This window comes from Mobula birostris, chromosome 6 (genome assembly GCF_030028105.1).
Source record: "Mobula birostris isolate sMobBir1 chromosome 6, sMobBir1.hap1, whole genome shotgun sequence".
In the NCBI taxonomy this organism is placed as follows: domain Eukaryota; kingdom Metazoa; phylum Chordata; class Chondrichthyes; order Myliobatiformes; family Myliobatidae; genus Mobula; species Mobula birostris.
Genome location: NC_092375.1, coordinates 120,272,353 through 120,296,592, shown reverse-complemented (window position 1 = coordinate 120,296,592; position 24,240 = coordinate 120,272,353). Strand labels below are relative to the sequence as shown.

The following is a 24,240-nucleotide window of genomic DNA, read 5'->3' as shown; positions in this document are numbered from 1 at the left end:
TTCTCACCTGGAAGGACTGTTTGGGACCCTGAATTGAGGTGAGGGAGGAGGTGAATGGGCAGGAGCATCTTCTTTCTGTACATGGCTGCGGCTTTTCACAGAGTTGATGCCCTTCCAGGGTTTCTCTGCCATACACAGGCAAGTGAGGTTGCACTGCCCTGTAATATCCAGTCAGAACCAAAGGATAACACATACAAAATGCTGGTGGACATCAGCAGGTGATACAGCACCTATGGAAAGAATAAGGAGTCAATATTTCGGGCCAAGACCCTCCGTCAGAACTGGAAAAGGAAGGGGGAAGAAGCCAGAATAAGAAGCTGAGGAGGGGATTGGAGGAGGTGAAGCCAGCTAAGGGGGAAGGTACGTGGGTGGGGAGGAGCGATAAAATGAGAGGTTGGGAGGTGATAGGTAGAAATGGTAAAGAGCTGAAGAAGAAAGAATCCGATAGGAGAGAGTGGCCTTGGAAGAAAGGGAAGAGAAGAGGCACCAGAGGGTGGTGATAGGTGAGTGAGGAGAAGAGAAGTGGTAGGAGGGAAGCCAGAGTGGAGAATGTAGGAAGAGAGAAGGGAAAGGGGGAGAAATTACTGGAAGTTAGAGAAATCAATATGCATGCCATCTGGATGGAGGTTACACAGACAGAATATGAGGTAATGCTTTTCCAACCTGAGAGTGACCTCATCATGGCAGTAGAGGAGGCCATGGACTGACATGTTGGAATGGGAATGGGGATGGCAATTAAAATGGTTGGCCATTAGGAAATCCTACTTGTGCAGATGGAACAAAGATGCTCAACAAAGTGGTACCCCAAACTACATCAGGTCTCAATAAATAGAGGAGGCTGCACCGGGAGCACTGGATACAGCAGGTGTTGCCAAAAGACTGGCAGATGAAGTGTTGTCTCACCTGGGAGGGCTGTTCGGGGCCCTCAATGGAGGTGAACTGGTAGGTGTAGCACTACTTCCGTTTGCAGGGTTGAGTGCCAGGGTGAGTGGACAAATGAATCAGTGGAAAGGGACAAATGGACAAGGAAATTGTGGAGAGAGTGAACCCTGCGGAAAGCGGGAGTTGGGAGGAGGTAAAAATGTGCTTGGTGGTAGGGTCCCATTGAAGACGGCAGAAGTTGTCCAGTAGCCCAACGATCATTTGCAAAACTTTTCTTTACTGATCTCCAACAGCATCTCTAGTAACCCCCTTATGCCTGCTTGAATTCTCATCTATACCATGTTCTTGGCAACACATCCAAAAACATGGCATCAACTTCCATATGGAGACGTAAGGGAGACTGCAGATGCTAGAATCTGGAACCACGTGGGGGAGTCCTACCGTGCTCCATCTGCTTATAATTCCCTCGACTCACCTCACTCCACCTATCATCTGCCAGCCCTGAGTTCACCCTCCCCTCCTCACCTCTTTATACTAGCTCTCTCCCTTCTACGTCCTGATGCAGAACTCAGCCCGAAATATTGACTGCCCCTTTCCTTGCTGAGCTGGGAAGCATCTGTGAACAAGTTGTTGAAATTGTTGCTTAGGCTGCAGTCGGAGTATTATGTGCTGTTCTGGGTTTGCCAAGCTGCAGGGAGGTAGAGAGGGTGCAGATAGCATTTACTTGAGTGTTGTCTGGACTGATGGGCAGAAGCTGTATGGAGAGGTTTAGAAAGTTATGAGGGGCATAGATAAAATGAATGGACATGGTGTTTTTCCCAGGATAGGAGAGTCTAAAATAGAGGGTGTACAGTAGGTTTAGGGTGAAAGGGAAAGATCTGGAAGAAATCTAATCGGCAAAGATTTTCACACAGGGAGTGATATGGAATGACATATTCCATATATGATAGAGAAGAGTACTTCTGCAAAATTTACAAGGCACAGACAGTAAAGGTTTAAAAGGACAAGGGTCAAATACAGGCAAAGCATTTGGGTCAACATCAATCACGCACACATGCGCATGCAGTTCTGGAGTTGCTGGAAATCCAGAGTAACACACACAAAGTGCTGCAGTGCTGAAGTAGATCAGGCGGCACCTATGGAGAGGAATAAACAGTCGATATTTCAGGGTAAGCCCGTTCATCAGGACTGGAAAGGAAGGGGGAAGAAGCCAGAATAAGAAGGCGGGGGGAGGGGAAGGAGTACACGCTGGAAGGTGATAGGTGAAGCCAGGTGAGGGGGAAGGTGGGTGGGTGGGAGAGGGAGGGGATGAAGTGAGAAGCTGGGAGGTGATAGGTGGAAAAGGTAAAGGACTGAAGAAGAGGGGATCTGAGAGGAGAGGAGAGTGGACTATGGAAGAAAGGAAAAGAGGAGGGACACGAGAGGTGCATGTCATCGTCAATGAGTTGGGCCAAAAGGTCTGTATCCTTGCTGTGAATCTAAGCATTGTAAGGATCAGGTGGCTGAGTACATGATACACAAAAGACTAATATGCAGGTACAGCAAGTAATTAGAAATGCCAACAGGATGTTGCTAGGGGAGCTGATAACAAAAGTGGGGCAGGCATGGGCTAGGCCAGTAATCCCTGTAATGAAAGGGAACTTGATTGAAATATATAAGATCTGAGGGATCTCAGTGGGGTAGGTGTGGAGAAGATGTTCCCTCTTGTGAAAGACTAGGAGGCTCTGATTAAAACTCAAGAATCTCTCACTTAAAATGGACATCAGGTGATTTTTTTTCTCTGACATAGATGTGAGCCTCTTTCTCAAGTACAGGTGAGAGGAGAACCTTTGAGTATTTTTAAAGCCAAGGCAGATTGAAATTATAGGCCTAGGGGCAGACAGGAACGTCGAGCTGAGGTTACAGTCAGATCAGACATAATCTTACTAAGTGGCAGAACAGGTTTGAAAAGCCAAATGGCCTTATAATTATGAGTTCTGTATATTTGATAAGCAGTACCGAATGAGCAAAAAATTCCTCCAACTAAATCTATTCTCAGTAAATAGCATTATTAGCAAAGCCAATATAGATTGCTAATCCACAATTGCCCTTGAATCTAGTGGTGATCTATTTAAGGGGTATTGTTTGAAATGGTCTGATAGTTTCATGGCTACCAGTAGAACCTAGATTCTTTAAGAAGGGAATTTAAATTCCCCATTGGCATTGTGAGATCTGAACAAGTATCTCTGGAATTTTTACTTCAGTCATCTGGATGATTGGTCCAGTAATAAAACCATCTTGTTACCATTCCCATATTTGCTTTTGCTCTTAATCTCCCCCACAAATTCCATTCCTTGTCACACTCATTGTCCTTCTTTCTGACAACTTGCTGAAACAGAAACGGATTTTTCATTATTAGGATGTGCTTCAGATCATATAGGGCAGCTTGGGATGCTTCACGTGGATAGCATTTTCACCATAGTAAAATTGTGTAAATTAACCTCCCCCCTCAGCTGATGACTTGCTGAAATCTTTTTGATGACTATTTGATTGGAGTTCTGACCAGCTACTCTTGTTCTCCCTTCTGTAAAGTTCAGAATGAGAATCAGATTTAATGTTGCTGACAACTCAGTAGACCAGGCAGCATCTATGGAAAAGAGTATACTTCTAGTAATCCTCCCACCCCCACTTCACCATTCCCCATTCCCTTTTCCCTCTCTCACCTTATCTCCTTATCCACCTGTCACCTCCCTGTGGTGCTCCTCTCCCTTTTCTTTCTTCCATGGCCTTCTGTCCTCTCTTATCGATTTCCCCTTCTCCAGCCCTTTATCCCTTTCACCAATCAACTTCCCTGCTCTTTATTTCACCTATCACCTTGTGTTTCTTCCTCACCTCCCCCCACCTTCTAACTCTGACTCTTTGTCTTTTTTCCTCCAGTCCTGATGAAAGATCTTGGCCTGAAACTTCGACTGTACTCTTTTCCATAGATGCTGCCCAGCTTGCTGAGTTCAACCAGCATTTTGTGTGGTTTGCTTGAATTTCCAGCATCTGCAGATTTTCTCTTGTATGTAATGTCACTGACATACTGTATTTTGTGAAATTTATTTTGCTGCAGTGCAATACATAAAACACTATAAATTACAATCATAAATATATAAAAATTAAATTAAGTAAGTAGTGCAAAGAGGGAGCAAATAATAGTGAGGTAGTTTCATGGGCTGGTTTATTTGCCATTCAGAAATCTGATGGCAAAGGGGAAGAAGCTGTTCCTAAAACGTTGAATGTGTGAGCTCACATCAAAGTTGAGCAGACATGAAACTATGCTGCACTAATCCTAACATGTACCATCCCGATCACCATTCTGTCTGTGCTTGCAACCTTCTTCAACTCCCAGTCTTATGATTATTCACTCTACCATTGGCAGCAGTATTTCAATTTACCACTACCATTGACTGTGGATTTTCCACAAAAGTATATTCCAGTCAAAAGTAAGGACAGTAAGTGTGCGGAGAGCCAGCCTTGGATAACTAAGGAAATAAAAAATATTATCAAATTAAAAGCTCATTTGTACAAGGTTGCAAAGAATAGTGGGAGACTGGAGGACTGGGAAAACTTTAAAAAGCAACAAAGAACAACTAAACAAGAAATAAGGAAAGGGAAGATAGAGTATGAAAGTAAGTTAGCACAAAATATGAAAACAGATAGCAAAAGTTTTTATAAATATAAAAAGCGGAAGAAGGTGGCTAAAGTCAGCATGGGTCCCTTGGAAGATGAGAAGGGGAAATTGATATTGGTGATAAGGAAATGACTGTGGCATTGAACGACTATTTTGTGTCGGTCTTCACAATGGAGGACGTGTCTAATATACCAAAGAATGATGTTATAGATGAAATGAGAGGTGAGGACCTAGATAAAATCACCTTCACTAAAGAGATAGTGATGAGAAAACTAGAGGGCCTGAATGTCCAGGTCCCCTGGTCCTAATGGGATGCATCCCAGGGTGCTGAAGGAATTGGCAGAGGTTATACTAGACGTGTTGGTAATCATTTACCAAAACTCTCTAGACTCTGGGCAGGTCCCGGCGGATTGCAAGACAGCAAATGTCACGCCACTTTTTAAAAAAAGGATGTAGGCAAAAGACGGGCAACAATAGGCCAGTTAGCTTAACATCTGTAGTCAGGAAAATGCTTGAAGCTGTCATTAAGGAAGAAATAGCAAAACATTTAGAAAGGAGTGGTTCCATTAGAAGACACAGCATGGATTCAGAAAGGGCAGGTCCTGTTTGACAAACTTACTGGAGTTCTTTGAGGACATAATGAGTGCAGTGGGTAGAGGGGAACAGGTGGATGTCGTATACTTGGATTTGCGGAAGGCGTTCGATAAGGTGCCACACAAGAGACTTATAAATAAGATATGGATGCATGGAGTCGGAGAAGTGTATTGGCATGGATAGTGGCTTGGTTAGCCAATAGAAGGCAGAAAGTTGATATAAATGGGTGTTTCTCCGGTTGGCAGTCGGTGGTGAGTGGGGTGCTGCAGGGGTCGGTGTTGGGCCTGCAGCTGTTTACCATTTATATTGATGATTTGGAAGAGGGGACTGAGTGCAGCGTAGCAAAATTTGCTGATGACACTAAACTGAGTGGAAGAGCAAATTGTACAGAGGATGTGGAGAGTCTGCAGAGGGATATAGTAAGTTAAGTGATTGGGCCAAGGTCTGGCAGATGGAATGCAATGTTGGTAAATGTGAGATCATCCACTTTGGAAGAAATAATAGAAGAGCAGATTATTATTTAAATGGTGAAAGATTGCAGTATGCTGTTGTGCAGAGGGACTTGGGAGTGCTTGTTCATGAATCGCAAAACGTTGGCTTGTAGGTTATTAAGAAGACAAACAGAATGTTGGCCTTCATTGTTTGAGGGATTGAATTCAAGAGCAGGGAGGTCATGATGCAACTATAGAGGGTACTGATGAGGCCGTACCTGGAGTACTGTGTGCAGTTCTGGTCTCCATACTTGAGGAAGGATATACCGGCTTTGGAGGCAGTGCAGAGGAGGTTCACCAGGTTGATTCCAGAGATGAAGGGGTTAACCTATGAGGAGAGATTGAGTCGCCTGGGACTATACTCCCTGGAGTTCAGAAGAATGAGAGGGATAGATAAGATAGTAGGAAAGTTGTTTCCATTGGTAGGTGAGACTAGAACTAGGGGACATTGCCTCAAGATCCAGGAGAGAAGATTTAGGATGGAGATGAGGAGAAACTGTTTTTCCCAGAGAGTGGTGAACCTGTGGAATTCTCTGCCCAGGGAAGCAGTTGAGGCTTCCTCACTAAATATATTTAAGATACAGTTAGATAGATTTTTACATAATAGGGAAATTAAAGGTTATGGGGAAAAGGCAGGTAGATGGAGCTGAATTTATGGACAGATCAGCCATGATCTTATTGAATGGCGGAGCAGGCTTGATGGGCCGGATGGCCTACTCCTGCTCCTAGTTCTTATGTTCTTATGTTAACCTCTTCAGCTTTACCTCTTTCTTTAAAATACTCCCTTAACCCCACCACTTTGGCCAAACTTTTGTCATCTGTCTTTATCGATGGCTCAATATCAGAGTTTTGTTTAATATCTTTCCTTTCAAATATAACTGAGTCATCCAATCATGATGAATCTCCTCTGCACCCTGTCCAGCAACGTTCGATACTGTGGATCATGCCATTTTAATAGACCGTCTCCAATATGGGGTTGGTGTTGATGGCACTGCCTTGAATTGGCTCATATCCTACCTCAAAAATAGAAGCTTCTCCATCAACATAGGCAAATTTTCTTCGCCCCCAGCTAGTCTCTCCTGCGGGGTCCCACAAGGTTCAATCCTAGGTCCCATTCTTTTCTCTATATATATGCTTCCCCTCGGCCAAATCATTCAAAAATATGACATTTCTTTCCACTGTTATGCTGATGACACATAGTTTTATCTCCCCCTAAAACCAAATGACCAGTCAAATCTAGTCAGCCTCATGAGCTGCCTTGAGGACATAAAGTGTTGGATGGCACAAAACTTCTTACAGCTGAATGAAGGCAAGACTGAAGCTGTCCTATTTGGCCCCCCTGACTCCATCAAAGTGATTACCAACAGTCTTGGTAACCTGTCCACCCTTGTCAAACCTCATGTTAAATCCCTTGGTGTGATATTTGATTCCACCTTTAAGTTTGACAAGCAAGTTAATGCAGTGGTAAAAGCCAGTTTTTTCCAGCTTCGTACTATTGCCAAAATCAAGCAGTTTCTCTCTTTCAAAGATCTCGAGAAAGTCATCCACGCCCTTATATCCTCCCGCTTGGACTACTCCAATTCCCTGTATATTGGGATTAGTCAGTTGTCCCTGTCCCATCTGCAACTGGTCCAAAATGCCACAGCCAGGCTCCTGACAGGCGCCCGGAAGAGGGACCATATTATTCCTATCCTGGCCTCTCTCCATTGGCTGCCAGTACAGTTCAGAATTGATTTTAAGATTCTCCTGTTTGCTTATAAAGCCATAAATGGGCTGGCTCCCCCTTATATCACAGACCTTCTAACCCCTTATTCTACTTCCAGGTCCCTCAGGTTGGCTGACTTGGGACTCCTGGCTGTCCCGCGATCTAAATTTAAGTTCAGGGGGTGACCATGCTTTTGCTAGCCCCAAGACCGTGGAACAGCATTCCCCTCCTTATCAGATCTGCCTCCTCCATTGACTCCTTTAAATCCAGGCTCAAATCTTACTTTTACTCACTAGCATTTGAATCCTCCTGATGTGGCTGATTTTTGGCTTGTGCCTAGGCCCTTGTGTTTCTTTTGTGCCTATAAGCTGTTTGTCTTATTGGTTATATCTGTGTTTCTTGTATTTGTGATTTTAGCTATTTTGCTCTGATCTGTACAGCACTTTGGTCAACGTGGGTTGTTTTTAAATGTGCTATATAAATAAATTTGACTTGACTTGACTAGCCATTTCTGCACTGGAAAATAGTTTCTAGCTGCCACTCAATTTATGCCTTTTATCATCTTATACATCTCTAAGTTGTCTTTCATCCTCCTCAACCCCAAAGAGGAAAGCCCGAGCTTGCTCAACCTATCCAAAGTTTTATAGAGCTACAACATTATCTTGCAGGATTTGAACTCAATTCCCCGACTAATGAAGGCCAACACACCATAAACTTTCTTACCAACACTATCAACTTGCATGGCAACTTTCAGGTGTCTAAAGACGTGGACTCCAAGTTCCCTCAGGAGAGCATGCCATCACACACCTGACTTGTGCCTTGAAGTTGGTGGAAATCTCTTGGGGTGTCATGAAGTGGGTTGCTTTTTGTAGGATACCTAGCCTCTGGCCTGCTCGTGAAGTCACCATATTTACGTTGCCGGTATAGCCAAGTTTCAGGTCAGTACTGATCCCCGGGATATTGAAGGCGAGTTTGACTGATGACAATGCTACTCAGTTGGATTCTCTTGTTGAGGATGTCATTGCCTGGCATTTTTGTGGCACAAATGTTACTTGTCACAACACATGAATGTTGACTAGGTCTTGCTGCATATAGGAATGGGCTGCTACATTTGCTAAGGAGTTGTGAACTATGCAGTTATCAGGGAATACGGTTATCATTATCTATCAGCCATTATAATTAGAGAATATCTCCATTACTATAATGGAATATCAGAGCCAAGATTGCTGTCATCTGCACAAGTACATGTATGCACAGGTGCAAAGAAAAACTTACTTGAAGCAGTGTCGTAGGCACATAGCATTGTCCAAGCAGCATTCAGAAAATAAACATGAATTTAACATAAATTATACACAATTTCTACAAGAAAGAACACAAATAGAACAATAAAAACAAAGTCCATTTTAGTGCAAGATGAACAACGTGGTCATTGTGTTGCTAAACTGTGGTTGTGTCAGTTGGTTCAAGAACTGAATGGTTGAAGGAAAGTAGCTGTTCTTGAATCTGGTAGTGTTGGACTTCAGGCCTCTGTACCTCCTGCCTAATGGTAACTGTCAGAAGATGGCCTGGCCAGGATGGTGGGGATCTTTGATGGAAGTTGCCTTCTTGAGCATATGACTCCTGTAGATACTACTTATGCTGGGAAGGGAGGTACCAGTGATGTATTGGGTTGAGTCCACTGCTCTCCACAGCTTCTTATGTTCCTGCATATTGGAATTGCCACATCAGTCTGAGATACAACCAGTCGGGATGCTATCAACAATACATCTATCGAAGTTTGTCAGGTTGTTCAGTGATATGCCAAACCTCCTTAACTTTCTAAGTAAGTGAAGATGCCAGTGCACCTTCCTCGTGATTGCATCTATATGCTGGTCCTGGACAGGTCTTCAGATATGTTCATAGAAAACCTACAGCACAATACAGGCCCTTTGGTCCACAAAGCTGTGCCAAACATGTCCTTACCTTAGAAATTACTTAGGTTACCCATAGCCCTCTATTTTTCTGAGCTCCATGTACCTGTCCGGGAGTCTCTTAAAAGACCCTTTTGTATCCGCCTCCACCACTGTCACTGGCAGCCATTCGACACACTCGCCACTCTCTGCGTAAAAAAACTTAGCCCTGACACCTCCTCTGTACCTACTTCCAAGCACCTTAAAACTGTGCCCTCTCGCGCCAGCCATTTCGGCCCTGGAAAAAAGCCTCTGACTATCCACACGATCAATGCCTCTCATCATCTTATACCTGGGAATTTAAAGCTGCTGACACTCTCCACTGCTGATTCCCCAATGTAGACTGCTGCATGTTTGCCCTTCCAGCAGCTTGGGTTGGTTGGGTCTAGGACACTGTCCTGAGGAACATCTGCGATATTGTACTGAGGTTCAGACAATCACGGTCATCTCAATCTGGGCCAGGCATGATTCTGGCCACTTAGAATGTTTTCTTCTTTTTGCTCATTCACTAGCATTCCTGCTACCACACTCAAATGCTGTCCTGATGTCAAGGGTAATCATTCTCTGCTCCCCTGTGAAATTCAGCTCTATATCCTTGTTCAGTCTATGGCTGTGATAGAAGTTCAAAGTGGACGATCCTGGTGAAACTGAGACTGAACATCGGTGAGGATGTTAATGGTGAATAACTGCTGCTGGGCAGAGCTGTCAGTGAAAGTTTCCCTCACTTTACTCATGATTGAGAGTAGTCTGATTTGATGATAAGTTTGTTCTTTCTGTACACAGGGCAAACTGGGCATTCCTCTGCATTAATATTAGATGTCCATGTTGTAACTGTAATTGAACATCTAGGCTAGAGACATGGCAAGTTCTGTAGTTCTTCTGTTGCAAACTACCTCAGCTGAGTTACCGACCCCTTCTCTTTGCTTGCCCTGTCTTCACGGAAGAGCAGTGGTCCAGATTCAGATATCTGGCTACACCTTTCTCTTGGTCTGAAGAACACCACTCCTGCACCCCACCCCCACCTCCCCAAGCACTGGCAGGGTGCATGGGATAAGTGGCTAAGTGCTAATGCTCTATGTAGAGACCCGGACCCCGACTGGTGCACGGTAGGTTTGTTTGTGCTGCTAACAGGGTGATGTGTTCGAAGTGACCTGTGAAGGAGTTTTCCACCCCTCAGCTGCCAGTGACTGGGGTCGTCTGAAAATGGCCTGCACCTGCTTTGATTTTAGATCACGACCAGGAGTTTTGTTGTAATCAGTAATCTCTGGGGCAGAAGGTAGCCACGGTCACTACAATACAGGCAGCATCATCTCGCTACTTCTGGATGATCATCTCAGACTGGATGTAACGACTTTGTACAAACAAAGACCCATATTTTGTTCTCCAGCGTTCATTAAAAGTTACTTCATTTTTTAAAAAAAACAACCATGCATTAGTATTTCTGCTTTTGATCTTCAGCTGCCACTGCACTTAGTTCAAATACCCTCGGGTGACAGAATTTGAGGCAGAAAAGCCTATGTCTTCTCAGAGCTTGGATGGAAGGGTGGGGGAAGGGTTTCACTACATTAAAAATTATCCTGATACTTAGCTTTTCCTGTAACATAATCTGTATTTGTTTGCAGATATGGTTGAACTGATGTTAATGCAAAATGCCCAAATGCATCAGATCATTATGCATAATATGATGCTGAAGGCATTGCCTCCAATGGCATATTCCCAACCTGGAGTTTCTTCTGCCAATCCTGCGGTCTCCCATGGACAGGTAAGAAAATGTACTGTGATCATCATTTCCTTTTGCATATAAAGCCACAGGGTCTCACAGCATGGAACCTAAATCAGCCCACTAAATCCATGCAGACCATTAACCATCCATTTACACTAATCCTATTTTATTCTCCAAACACTCCTATCAACTCCTCCAAGATTCCGCCACTCACAGTGACCAGTTAGCTGACCAAACTGCTTGTCTATGGGCAGTGGGAGGAAGCCCAAGCACTCAGGAGCAAGCCATGCAGTCACAGGGAGAACATGCAAACCCCACACAGGCACACGGTAAGGTAAGTCAGGATTGAACCTGGGTCATTGGAGCTGTGAGGCAGCTGCTCTACAAGCAGTGCTGCTTCACCTAAAGCCCAGGGGATCATTAAAGATCCCTAAACACTTTCCTCATCATATAATTTCCATGGAAGACCTGTGCTACTGCCATCACCTATGACCATAAGGCCATAAGACATTGGAGCAGAACTGAGCCATTTGGCCCGTCGAGTCAGTCTGCTATTCCATCATGGCTGACTTATTATCCCCTTCAACCTCATTTTCCTGCCTTCTCCCTGTAACCTTTGATGCCCTTACTAATCTAGAACCTATCAACCTCCACTTTAAATATACTCAATGACTTGGCCTCCACAGCCAACTGAGGCAAAGAATTTAAAAAAATTCACCACCCTCTGGCTAAAGAAATTTCTCCTCATCTCTGTTCTAAAGGGACATCTTTCTGGACTAAGGCTGTGCCCCCGGTCTTGGACTCTCCCATTACAGGAAACATCTTCTCCACATGTACTCTATCTAGGCCTTTCAATATTTGGTCGGTTTCAATAAGGGGAGGGTTGTGTGGGCACGTGGCCAAGTGGTTAAGGCGTTCGTCTAGTTATCTCAAGGTCGCTAGTTTGAGCCTCAGCTGTGGCAGTGTGTTTGTGCCCTTGAGCAAGGCACTTAATCATACATTGCTCTAGTCTGTGCGAGGAGTGGCGCCCCACACAGACTTCCAATCTGCGCCTTGTAAGGCATGAAAATGCCTGACACAGGCCTCTCATGGTCTGAGTCGACGTTCCCTCCCTCCTACTTCAATAAGATTCCCTTCTATTCTTCTAAACTCCAGTGAGTACCAGCCCAGAGCCATCAAATTCTCCTCATACGTTAAGCTTTTCATTCCCAGTACCATCCTTGTGAATCTCCTCTGGATCCTCTCCAATGCCAGCTCATCCCTTCTTAGATATAGGGGCCCAAAACTGCTCACAATACTCCAAGTGTGGTCTGACCAATGCCTTTTAAAGCATTAGCATTGTATCCTTGCCTTTATATATTAGTCCTCTTGAAATGAATGCTAACATTGCATTTACCTTCCTTACCACCGACTCATCCTGCAAGATTACCTTTAGGGAATCTGGCATGAGGACTCCCATGACCATTGATCTACACCAGTCAACAATTAATTACCAGTCATTGGTAGTCAGATCTGAAACCAGATTACCCCCTGGAAGACAGACAGCTTGATTGGCAGCATGGAGGAACAGCCATGACTGAGGCAATGGCAGATTTAGCATTGCTGAGGTTGTCCCTCAAAGGTAATAATAGATTTTCTCTCAAAGGTTCATGAAGCATTGAGGTAAGTGGGAATGATTTCTCTAAAGTTTTCGTAATTACCTCTGCCCACTTGTTTTCCATGGCGTAATTTCTATGGAGAAGTACAGATCCTGAAAGTCATTAATTGAAAGGAGATTGATGTCTTGATCAGTACAATTTTGTGAATTCATTCTGAAGACGCACTCTTCTTCAAACTCTTCAATACTGCCTGTAACTCAGAATCAGGTTTATTATCACCGCATGTGACGTGAAATTTGTTAGCTTAGCAGCAGCAGTTCAATGCAATACATAATCCAGCAGAGAAAATATAATAATAAATAAATGTAAAAAATAATAATTAATAAATAAATAAATTGCAGTATATGTATATTGAATAGATTTAAAAACCATGTTTAAAACAGAAATACTGTATATTTTAAAAAGTGAGGTAGTGCCCAAGGGTTCAATGTCCATTTAGGAATCGAATGGCAGAGGGGAAGAAGCTGTTCTTGAATTGAAATCCTGATGGTAACAGTGAGAAAAGGGCATGCCCTGGGTGCTGGATGTCTTTAACAATGGACACTGCCTTTCTGAGACACCGCTCCCTGAAGATGTCCTGGGTACTTTGTAGGCTAGTATCCAAGATGGAGCTGACTAGATTTACAACCCTTTACAGCTTCCTTCGGTCCTGTGCGGTAGCCCCTCCATACCAGACAGTGATGCAGCCTGTCAGAATGGTCTTCACTGTACATCTATAGAAGTTTTTGAGTGTATTTGTTGACATGCCAAATCTCTTCAAACTCCTAATGAAGTCTAGCCGCTGTCTTGCCTTCTTTATAACTAGACTCAAGATTCAAAGATTCAAAAAACTACATCGATATGTTAGGACCAGGTTAGATCCTCAGAGATTTTAACACCCAAGAATTTGAAGCTGCTCACTCTTTCCACTTCTGATCCCTCTATGAGGATTGGTATGTGTTCCTTTGTCTTACCCTTCCAGAAGTCCACAATCAGCTGTTTCGGCTTACTGACATTGAGTGCCAGGTTGTTGCTGTGGCACCACTCCACAGTGCGGCATAACTCACAGCTCCAGCTGTCAGACAACAGGATTTAACCATGAGGTAGAGGTTGCTTTATCACAGCCATAAAGAACGCATCTTTATTGATTCACTAGATGAGAAATCACTGCCCTTTCCCAGTTACCCTTGAGAAGGTGACAATAGTCCCCCGCCGAAGCTGCTTTTAGGCAGAGATTTCCAAGATTTATTCTCAGTGATGACGAAGGAACCTGGATTTGGTAGCATGTCCATGCATTTGCTGCCTTTGTCCCTCCATGTGTAGATGTTGCATGTTCGGAAGGTGCTGAAAGAGTGAACACAGTGCATTTTGTAAATGGCAAACACTGAGGCAGGGATGAAAGAACAATCGTCACCAAATAGCCAGGAAAGAAAGACTTACTTTTCATTTGCACTACATGGAAAATACATTTGGCACTGTTGTTATTTATGTTAACTGACAACTCATTAATAGTCAAGAAGTCAAACAAGAAAATTAGTTAGTTGTGAAGCCTATTCTGCTGTGAATTAATATATAGAGATACAGCATGGTAGCAGTCCCTTCCAGCCCAATGCTCTCACACCTCCCAATTACACACTTGACCAATAACTTACTAACCCATACTTCATTGGAATGTGGGAGGAAACCTGAGCATCCAGAGGAAACCACACAGTTATGGGAAGCATGTACAAATTCCTTACAGGCAGCGGTGGGATCATGTTTGATTTGTCATCTGACTCCCTATGCCTGCTTTTTCCTTCATTCTCTTAATACTCGGAATAAGTACCAATTGAATTTCCAGATAATTATGTTGTTTTAACTTAAGAAGGAAATCAGGAAGATTAAAAGAAGGCATGAGATTGCTCCAGCAGACAATGTGAAGGAGAATCCCAAGGACTTCTACAGATATATTAAGGATAGCAAGGGAAAAAATTGGTGCTGTTGAAGATCAAAGTGGTCATAGATGCGTGGAGTTGAACAAGATGGGGAAGATCTAAAATTCATATTTTGCATCTGTTTTTACTCAGGAGATAGATACAGGATATAGAAGAGAAGCAAAATATAGAGGAGGAGGTTCTTCCTGCCTTGGGGGGAGAATAATGTCAATCAGTCCCCAAGGCCTGACAAGGTGTTCCCTCGGACTTTGTGAGAGGCTAGTGCAGAAATTGCAGGGGTCCCAGCAGAGGTATTTAACCTGTCCTTAGCCATGGGTGAAGAAGCTACTGGCATGATGAAGGAAGTCCTGAACACCACCAGAGATGGAGGACCTTCATTGCTACCCTATATGCCAGCGGCATAATGGGCAGTAAGTAAGTAAGCCATAGGTGATGTGCCGGAGGATTGGAGGATAGCTGATGTTGTTCCATTGTTCAAGAAAGGCTCTAAGAATAAGCCAGGAAGTTATAGGCCAGTGAGCCTGACATCAGTTGTGGGTAAGTTATTGGAAGGTATTCTAAAGGACTGGATATATGAGTATTTGGATAGACAGGGTCTGATAGGGATAATCAGCATGGCTACGTGCATGGTAGGTTATGCCTAGTCAATTTTATAGAGTTTTCAAGGAAGTTACCAGGAAAATTGATGAAGGCAAAGCAGTGGATGTTGCCGATAAGGTCCTGCATGGGAGGTTGGTTAAAGAGGTTCAGCTGCTTGGCATTCAAGATGAGGTAGTAAATTAGCACGCTGAAGTCATGCTGTGCTAATGCTGCAAGGAGGAAATGTATTGGAAGGTCTGAAATGGAAACAGAAAATACTGGAAACGTTCAGCAGCTCAGGCAGCATCTGTGGAGAAAGAGATAGTTTTAGCCCAGAGAAGCAGGAGAAGCAGGAAAGAGATGAAAAGGATAATTTTAAGTTACAGAAAAGGTGGCAGTGGTGTGGGATAGGGTAAAGGAAATATCAGCGATAGGGTGAGGCAGGTTAAATAGGTAAATTGTTTTGATTTGTTTTAATTGATTCTGTTGTATTTCTTGTTCTACTGTGAATACCTGCAGAAACTGAATCACAGGGTGGCATATATGTAGTTTGATAATAAACTTACTTTGAACTTTAAATTGAGCAACTGGAGGGAGATTAAGCTTCCTTGTCTGAATTATGATAATCGATTTTAATCGACATTTCGATGACAAGCACTGCCCTTTTCATCAGGGATGATGCCTGGGCATGTCTAGTCCGGTGGTATTTATACCCCCATCATCCATTCCTCCTGATTGGTTGTTCCTCATCCAGTCCTCATCCTCATCCCACCTGCTTCAAAAGGACAACTATTATATCACTGTCCAAGAAGAATAGTGTGATCTGCCTCACTGACTATTGTTCAGTAGCACTCACATCTATGGTGAAGAAATGCTTTTGTGACGAGAATCCTTGACGAAGATAGCATTGACCCAAATGTTGGAGTATCTGAAACTAGGATCAAGGCACAGTTTCAAACTGGATCGAGAATTGGAGCACAAAACAACTGTAAGACGAAATCATTAGTAGGCTTACAATTGAGCACCAAACCTCAGTTCAGGTGCTCCTTAAATGTTCAATTCTTGGTGTCCAAAACTTAGCGGGACTGTCCTGAATTTTTGAAGGGGCCGCGCCATCTATCCATACTCCAGGGAGTTAGAGCTTCTAAGCCTTAGAAGCTGGCGCAGATGGGTGCATATCATAACAGCTTTGAGAGAGTGGTCATGGCTAAAATCAACTCCTGCCTCAGCAAGAACCTAGACCCACTGCAGTTTGTCTATCACCACAACTGGTCTACAGCAGATGCAATCTTCACACAGCCTTAGATCACCTGGGCAACACAAACACCAGGATGTCAGGATGTTGTTTGTTGACTATAGCTCAGCATTTAACACCATCACTCCTATAATCCTGATCGATCAGCTACCTACCTGGGCCTCTGTACCTCCCTCCGCAAAAGATCCTTTACTTCCTAACAAGAAGACCAAACCTATGCGATCACTGGGGGTGCGACACTGTCTGGTATGGGGGAGGGGGGAGGCATCTGCACAGGATTGGAAGCTACAGACACCCCGTACCAGACAGTGATGCAGCCCATCAGAATGCTCTCCACAGTAAATCTGTAGAAGTTTTTGAGTGTTTTAGGTGACAAATCACATCTCCTCAAACTCCTAATGAAATATAGCCACTGGCTTGCCTTCTTTATAGCTGCATCGATATGTTGGAACCAGGTAAGATCCTCAAAGATCTTAATACCAGGGGGTGGTTGCTACTGCACAGGATCAAAAGAAGCTACAGAAAGTTGTAAAACTAGTCAGCTCCATCTTGGGTACTAACTTCTGTAGTATCCAAAATATGTTCAAGGAGCAGTGCCTCAGAAAGGCAGCGTCCGTTAGTAAGGGCCCCCATCATCCAGGACATGCTCTATTATTGTTACTGTCAGGTAGGAGGTACAGAGGCCTAAAGGCACACACTCAGTGATTCAGGAACAGCTTCTTTCCCTCTGCCATCCGATTTCTAAATGGACACTGAACCCATGAACTCTACCCCACTGTTTAAAAAAAATTCTGTTTTTGCACTATTTTTAATTTAACTATTTAATATACATATAAATACCTACTGTAATTAATCTACTTATTTTTTCTATATTTTCATGTATTCCATTGTACAGCTGCCGCTAAATTAACAAATTTTACGACATGTGCCGGTGATTCTGATTCAGGTAATATAGAGTTTTCCTCCTCTCTTCAATGGGAGTTCTGTAAGACACTCTCACTGCCACCCCTCTGTAATCTCTCCTGATTGCCAGCTCTGCACTCCTATCAAATTACTCCTCCTTCACCTCCCACCTTCTCATGTATTTTCTTTCATTCCTACCTTCCCCCATCACTGGACTCGCCTATCTCTAACCTCCAGTAATTTCTCCACCCTACCCCTTCTCTCTTTTTCCATTCTGCATTCTGGCTCCCCCTTTTATCCTTCCTCTTCTCCTCACCTGCCTGTCACATCCCTCTGGTGCCCTCTCCTTTCTCCCACGCTCCACTCTCCTGTCCTATCAGATTACTTTTTTAGCCCTTTACCTTTTCCATCTATCACATCTCTGCTTCTCACTTCATTCCCTCCACTACCCACCTGGTCTCACCTAGCACCTGCCAGCTTGTATTCCTTCCCACCCCCCCATTTTTATTCCAGCTTCTTCCCGCTTTCTTTTCACTCCTGATGAAAGGTTTTGGCCTGAAACGTCAACTGTAATTTCCTTCAATAGATGCTGCCTGACCTGCTGAGTTCCTTTAGAATTTTGTATGTTGACTTACTATCAAATGTGTGAAACCTCATAAAACCATCGAGAGCCTGACCCAGTAGTGATAGGCTCCACTGATTTTGGAGGGGCTTTGGTCTGCTGATTCAACACCATGTGGAGATCATATAAGATTGCTGCTGTCTATCTAATACAAGGAATTTAGATAAATAAGTATAGTTGAGGCTGAAGGTCAACTTAGGGGTGGTAGAGTGGCAAATCTAGTAGAATTACTGATCCCCAGCTCCAGAGGCCCAGTCCATTTCTGACCTTGAATGTTCTCTGTGCAGAGATTCTTGTTCTCCCTGTGACTGTGTTGGTTTCTTCAAGGTGCTCTGGTTTTCTCCCACATCCCAAAGACCAACAGATTAGTAGGTTACATTCCCGTGGAAAATTGTGCCTGTTGTAGAATCTGGACAGCTGATGGGGCTGTGGGGAGAATAGAATGGGTTAAGTGTAGGGTTAGTGTAAATGGGTGTTCCATCACTGATCTGTTCCCACAACCTATGGACTCACTTTCGAGAACTCTTCATCTCATGTTCCTGATAGTTATTGCTGATTTATTTCTTATTAGTATTTCATTTTTTTTCTCTTTTGTATTTTGCACATGGTTGTTTGTCCGTCCTGGTCAGTGTGGTCTTTCACTAAATCTATTATGTTCCTTGGATTTACTGAGTATGCCCATAATAAAATGAATCTTAGGGTTGTACATGATGATATATATCTACTTGGATAATAAATTTACTTTTAACTTTGATCTGAAAGACCTGATTCTGGACTTTATGATTAAAGTTTTATTGAATGATGTAGGAAGTTTGAGGGCAGTGTGCTTTCAGCTGTGCAAATAGCAATAGCAAAAAGCTGCGGATGCTGAAATTAAAAAAACAGGAGCCGACTGGAAAACTGAGCAAGTCAGGCAGCATGTGTGGACAGACAAAAGCAGAGTTAATGTTTCAAGTTCGCAAACACGAGGAAATCTGCAGATGCTGAAATTTCAAGCAACACACAAAGAAGTTAATGGTGAACGCAGCAGGCCAGGCAGCATCTCTAGGAAGAGGTACAGTTGACGTCTCGGCCTGAAACGTCGACTATATCTCTTCCTAGAGATGCTGCCTGGCCTGCTGCATTCACCAGCAACTCCTATGTGTGTTGCTTAATGTTTCAAGTTGCTGACTTTTCAATGGATATATTGCTGAAAAATTAGATCAGAGCTAAACTAGATTCCCATCATTATGGAAGAAGATGTAGTACAATCCACAAATACTGTCAACTGCAGCTTGTAATATTCTTCACCAGATCTTCAGTCAGACTCCACAGTAACACCACCTCAAATATCTTCTTCTGATTTTGATAGCCTGTCAATTCAGTGAGATTTGAATAACCTGAGATAACTCATTATAATCACATCTGGCTGTATTGTTGTGCCACTTTGCAAAAATTTAATTGATTGGTAAATTGGTTTATTATTGTCACATGTACTAAGGTACAGTGAAAAACTTTGTCTCGTATGTCATCCATACAGATCATTTCATCACATCAGTGAATGAAGACAGGACAAGGGATAACAGAATACAGAATAAAGTGTTACAGTTAGAGAAAATGCAGTGCAGGCAGATAATGAGGTACAAGGTAATAACGAGGTAGATTGTGAGGTGTAAAGTTAATTTTATTGTAGTAGGAGACCATTCAATACTCTGATAACAAAGGGTAGAAGCTGAAGTATTTAGAAGAAGTTAATAGAAGAATTTAAACTACAGGAATTTTAAAGCTTATGCACTTACCTAATAAAACTCACAAATCTGAAAACCAACCATAGAACATATCTCTTCAGTCTAGGATGTTGTGCCAACCTTTAACCTACTCAAGGATCGATCTAACCCTTCCCTCCCACATAGCCCTCCATATTTCTTTCATCCATGTGCCTATCTAAGAGTCTATTAAATTTCACTAATTATCTGCCTCCACCATCATTCCTGATAGTGTGCTTCATGCACCTACCACTCTCTGTTAAAAACCTACCATTGACATCTCCTCTATACTTTGCTCCAAACACCTTAAAGTTATGACCCCTCATATTTGCCATTTCCATCCTGGGAAAAATTCTCTGGATGCCCATTCTATCTATGTGTCTTATCTTCTAGTACACCTCTCATCCTCCTTCGCTCCAAAGAGAATAGCCCTAGCTCACTCAACCTATGCTTATAAGACAAGCTGTCTAATCTAGGCAGCATCCCAGTAAATCTCCTCTGTACCTTTTCTAAAGCTTCTACATCCTTTCTATAATGAGTCAGAACAGAAATGAACACAATACTCCAAGTGTGGTCTAACCAGGGGTTTATAGAGCTGTAACATTACTTCATGGCTCTTGAACTCAGTCCAGCTTATGAAGGCCAACATACCATCTCCATCTTAATCACCCTATCAACCTGCATAGCAACTTTGGACTTGGATCCTAAATCCCTCTGTTCCTCCACACTGTTAAGAATTCTGCAATTAATGCTGTGTTCTGACTTCATATATGACCTTCCAAAGTGAATTACTTCACACTTTTCTGGATTGAACTCCATCTGCTACTTCTCAGCCCAAATCTGCATCCAATGAATGACCTGTCGTAACCATCGACAATCTTTTACGCTATCCATAATACCACCAACCTTCATGCCATATGCAAACCCACCCCTCTATCTCCTCATCTACTGTATATCAAGTATAAAAATCACAAAGAGCAGGGGTCCCAGAATAGATTCCTGTGGGACACCTCTGGTCACTGACCTCCAAGTAGAATACACTCCACCTACCTTCTGTGAGCAAGCAAATTTTGAATCCATGCAGCCACTTTTCCCTGGATCCCATACTTCCTACCATGGGGAACCTTATTACCTTGCTAAAATCCATATACACTACATCCACTGCTCTACCTTCATCAACGTGGTTTGTCACTTCCTCGAAGAGATCAATCAGGCTTGTGAGGAATGATCTGTCCCTCATAAAGCCATGCTGACTATCCCTAATTAGACTCTGCTTCTCCAAATGCTTGTAAATCCTGTCTCTAAGAATTCTCTCCAAAGGTTTGCCACCTCTGATGTAAGATTCACTGCTCTATAATTCCTAGGGTTATCTATATAACCTTTCTTGAACAAAGAAATAACATTTGCCACTCTCCAATCTTCTGTTACTACTCCTGTAGCGAGTGAGGACACAAAGGTCATTGCCAAAGGCACAGCAATCTTTTCCCTTACTTCCTGTCGTAACCTGGGGAATATCCCATCCAAACACGGACGCTTATCTATCCTGATGTTTTTCAAAAGTTTCACCATTTATTAATTAATGTCAAAATATTCTAACACATAAGCCTGTTCTACGCTGACCTCACATTCATCAAAGTCTCTCTCCCTGGTGAATACTGAAGCAAAGTATTCATTAAGGACTTTGCCTACCTCCTCCAACTCCAGGTGCATGCATCCTCTTTTATCTCTGATCAGTCCTACTCTAGTCATCCCCTGTTCTTCAAGTATGTGTAGAGCGCCTTGGGGTTTCCCTTAATCCTACTCACCAAGGCCTTCTCATGCCCCCTTCTAGATCTGCTGTCCATTTCTTAAACTCTTTCCTGCATTGTCAAATAACAACAAATAGTGCTCATTTGAACAAATATTGAGTAGTCAATATCATGTGAGTAGGCGACTCAGAGGCAGAGGCTGAAGGACATGGTTATACTATATCATGTTACGGTGTTCCTTAAGGTGTTAATCTTCCCTGTAACTTATGTGGCCCTTATATCTCAGTTTGCTGTCTTCTTCATTTACTTACTTATTCATGGCATGTGAGTATTTCAGGTAAAACCAGAGTCTATTGTCTAGCCCAACTTGCCATGAGAAAGTGCTGGTAACTTTGAGGTGCTGAGGTGTTGTGTGGCCAAGGCAACCCAATTCAGCCAATTTAGCAAAGCCCCCAACCAGTGAATATTCTGTGCCCACACTGGCTTTTGTACTTCTTCCATGCATTGCCAAATGTGGAGAGATGCTTCATCCATTGAAGAAGAATAGGAGCTGCTTTCCTTGTCCATGTTTGACAACAAAATGAGACTTCAATATGAATTCACCTCAGAGCCATTCTGGCACGGAAGGATGTGCCTCGTGCTGAGGATGGAGGAATCCATCACTTTGGCAGCACAGGTGGTCATTCGCTGGTACAGCTTTCCCCATTTGCTCATTTGAGTAGGTGCCCCATATGGTGATGAGAATAATTTTGCGAAGTCCACTGGGTTGCATGAGCCTTATCTGATTGTTCTTTCGTCAATAATACGTGCCCTGGCTGGTTTTAGTTTTTTTTTTAGCTTTCCAAGACACCCTTTGATACAACTGAGGGGGTTTGTTGGGATATTTCAGAGGACAGCTGAAAATATACTCTCACACATCTAAACCAGTCCAGATGTCACTAAACACTCCAACAGACTGGTTACATCATGGTCTGGTAGGTAAATCAAATGTGCAGGAGTGTAAGAAACTGCAGAGGGTAGTGGACTCTGCCCAATACATCATGAGCACACCACTCCCCATCTTTGGTAGTATCTACGGTTGGTGCTGCTTCATGAAGGCAACATCCATCATCAAAGATCTCTGAGCAATGAAATCGTCTCACTGCTACCATCAGGCAGGAGGTGCAGAAGCCTGAAGTCCCATATCGCCAGATCCAAGAACATCTACTTCTCTTGAACCAATCTACACAGCCCTATTCACTACCTTAGTGTAGCCACACTATGACCACTTTGACCATTTTGCAATAAATTGAGTTATTTTTAGTTTGAATTGTGTTCTTTGTACATATGCTGAATTTATCTTCTTTTACTTGCAAATATTGTGTACCTGATGCTATGTGCCTGTGATGCTGCTGCAAGTAAGGTTTTCATTGCTTTTGTGCATACAAGTACTTGAGCACATTTCACATTCTTTCCCCAAAAAGCATTTAAATGAACCAAATAATTTCAACAAGTGTAGTAGATTTGTGTACGTCACTGAAAATATAAACTTTAATTTCTTAAATCACATCTGCCAGGGTAAGTTAAAACTCATGTCTCACAAATAATAGTGCTGGCCTTTGGATTACTGACATCCTCTGACCCCTTCTCCTTCTCTATCTGTTCTTCTTCGCATGCTCCCCTTAAAATCCTTGCCGCCCTCTGCCATACAAAGCTCAGCACTAGGATCCCTTCGCTGGTTCCTGCTCTCAGGCCAAGGCTCCAAGCAACCTCTCTCTCATTCTCAAAGTGATTACTACCCTACATTAACTCTCAGAATGTGTCACCTCCGATGTTTCTCTCTTCCTATCTTCTCCTTTGGTCTGCTTTCCCCCACTGACCCTCCGCTGATATACTTACAACAAGCCCCTCATCATACTGTGTCAAATGGTCTCTCCACACTCGTTGGCTAAATCACACAAAAGTCCACTGATATAATCTCATTGGATAACACGCTACACATAATACACTCCCTCTAACAATTCTATTTCTGTAGCTGTCACTGGAAGGAACTCTGCAGGGTTATTTATAACATTTCTCTAGGTAGGGACTAGATTGCCTTCACTGATAGGCTCCCTTCAGTGGGAGACCTCAAGCCTCCCTGTTAACTGCATCTGCATGAAGTGCGTCGAGGTGCAGCTCCTTAGCGACTGTGTTAAGGAACTGGATCTGCAGCTTGATGACCTTCGGCTCCTACGGGAGAATGAGGAACTGATAGATAGGAGCTACAGGGAGGCAATCACCCCTAAGTTGCAGGAGGCAGGTTCCTGGGTGACTGTCAGGAGAGGGAAAGGAAATAGGCAGCCAGAGCAGCGTGTACCCCCGTGGCTGTTCCCCTCAATAATATGTATACCAATTTGTATATTATTAGGGGTGGTGGAAGTCGCAGTGACCAGGTCTCTAGTACTCAGTCTGGCTTTGTGGCTCAGAAGGGAAGGGGGAAAAGGGGAGAGCAGTACTGACAGGGGATTCTAAGCATGTGAAAAAGAAACCTGAATGGTGTATTTCCCCCAGGTGCCAGGGTCAGGGATGACTCAGATCAGGTCCACAGCACTCTAAAGGGGGAGGGTGAGCAGCTAGAATTTGTGGTACATATTAGTACCAACAACACAGGCAGGAAAAGAGAGAAGGTCCTGAAGAGAGGATATAGGGAGTTAGGTAGAAAGCTGAAAAGCAGGACCTCCAGGGTAGTAATTTCTGGATTGCTGCATGTGCCATGCGCCACTGAGGGTAAGAATACAATAATCTGTCAGATGAATGTGTGGCTGAGGAATTGGTTCCAGGGTCAGAGTTTCAAATT

General features: G+C 43.3%; 2 protein-coding genes across 3 annotated transcripts in view; one reads left to right on the top strand and one right to left on the bottom strand.

The window, feature by feature from the left end:
• The window catches only part of c6h21orf58 (chromosome 6 C21orf58 homolog), a 207,370-nt gene that overhangs the window by 152,475 nt on the left and 30,655 nt on the right, over positions 1-24,240 (top strand). For both annotated transcript variants that reach the window (XM_072261181.1, XM_072261179.1), the window contains exon 7: positions 10,899-11,038. In XM_072261181.1, the coding sequence (XP_072117282.1) occupies positions 10,899-11,038 (140 nt within the window). The remainder of the gene's footprint in view (positions 1-10,898; positions 11,039-24,240) is intronic.
• LOC140199329 (endoribonuclease YbeY-like) overlaps positions 12,903-24,240 on the bottom strand; it is a 46,076-nt gene continuing 34,738 nt past the window's right edge. Inside the window, exons 7-8 of the transcript XR_011886400.1 lie at positions 18,197-18,355; positions 12,903-13,980 (exon numbers count right to left, since the gene is read on the bottom strand). The gene's annotated coding sequence lies outside the window, so the exon portion shown is untranslated. The remainder of the gene's footprint in view (positions 13,981-18,196; positions 18,356-24,240) is intronic.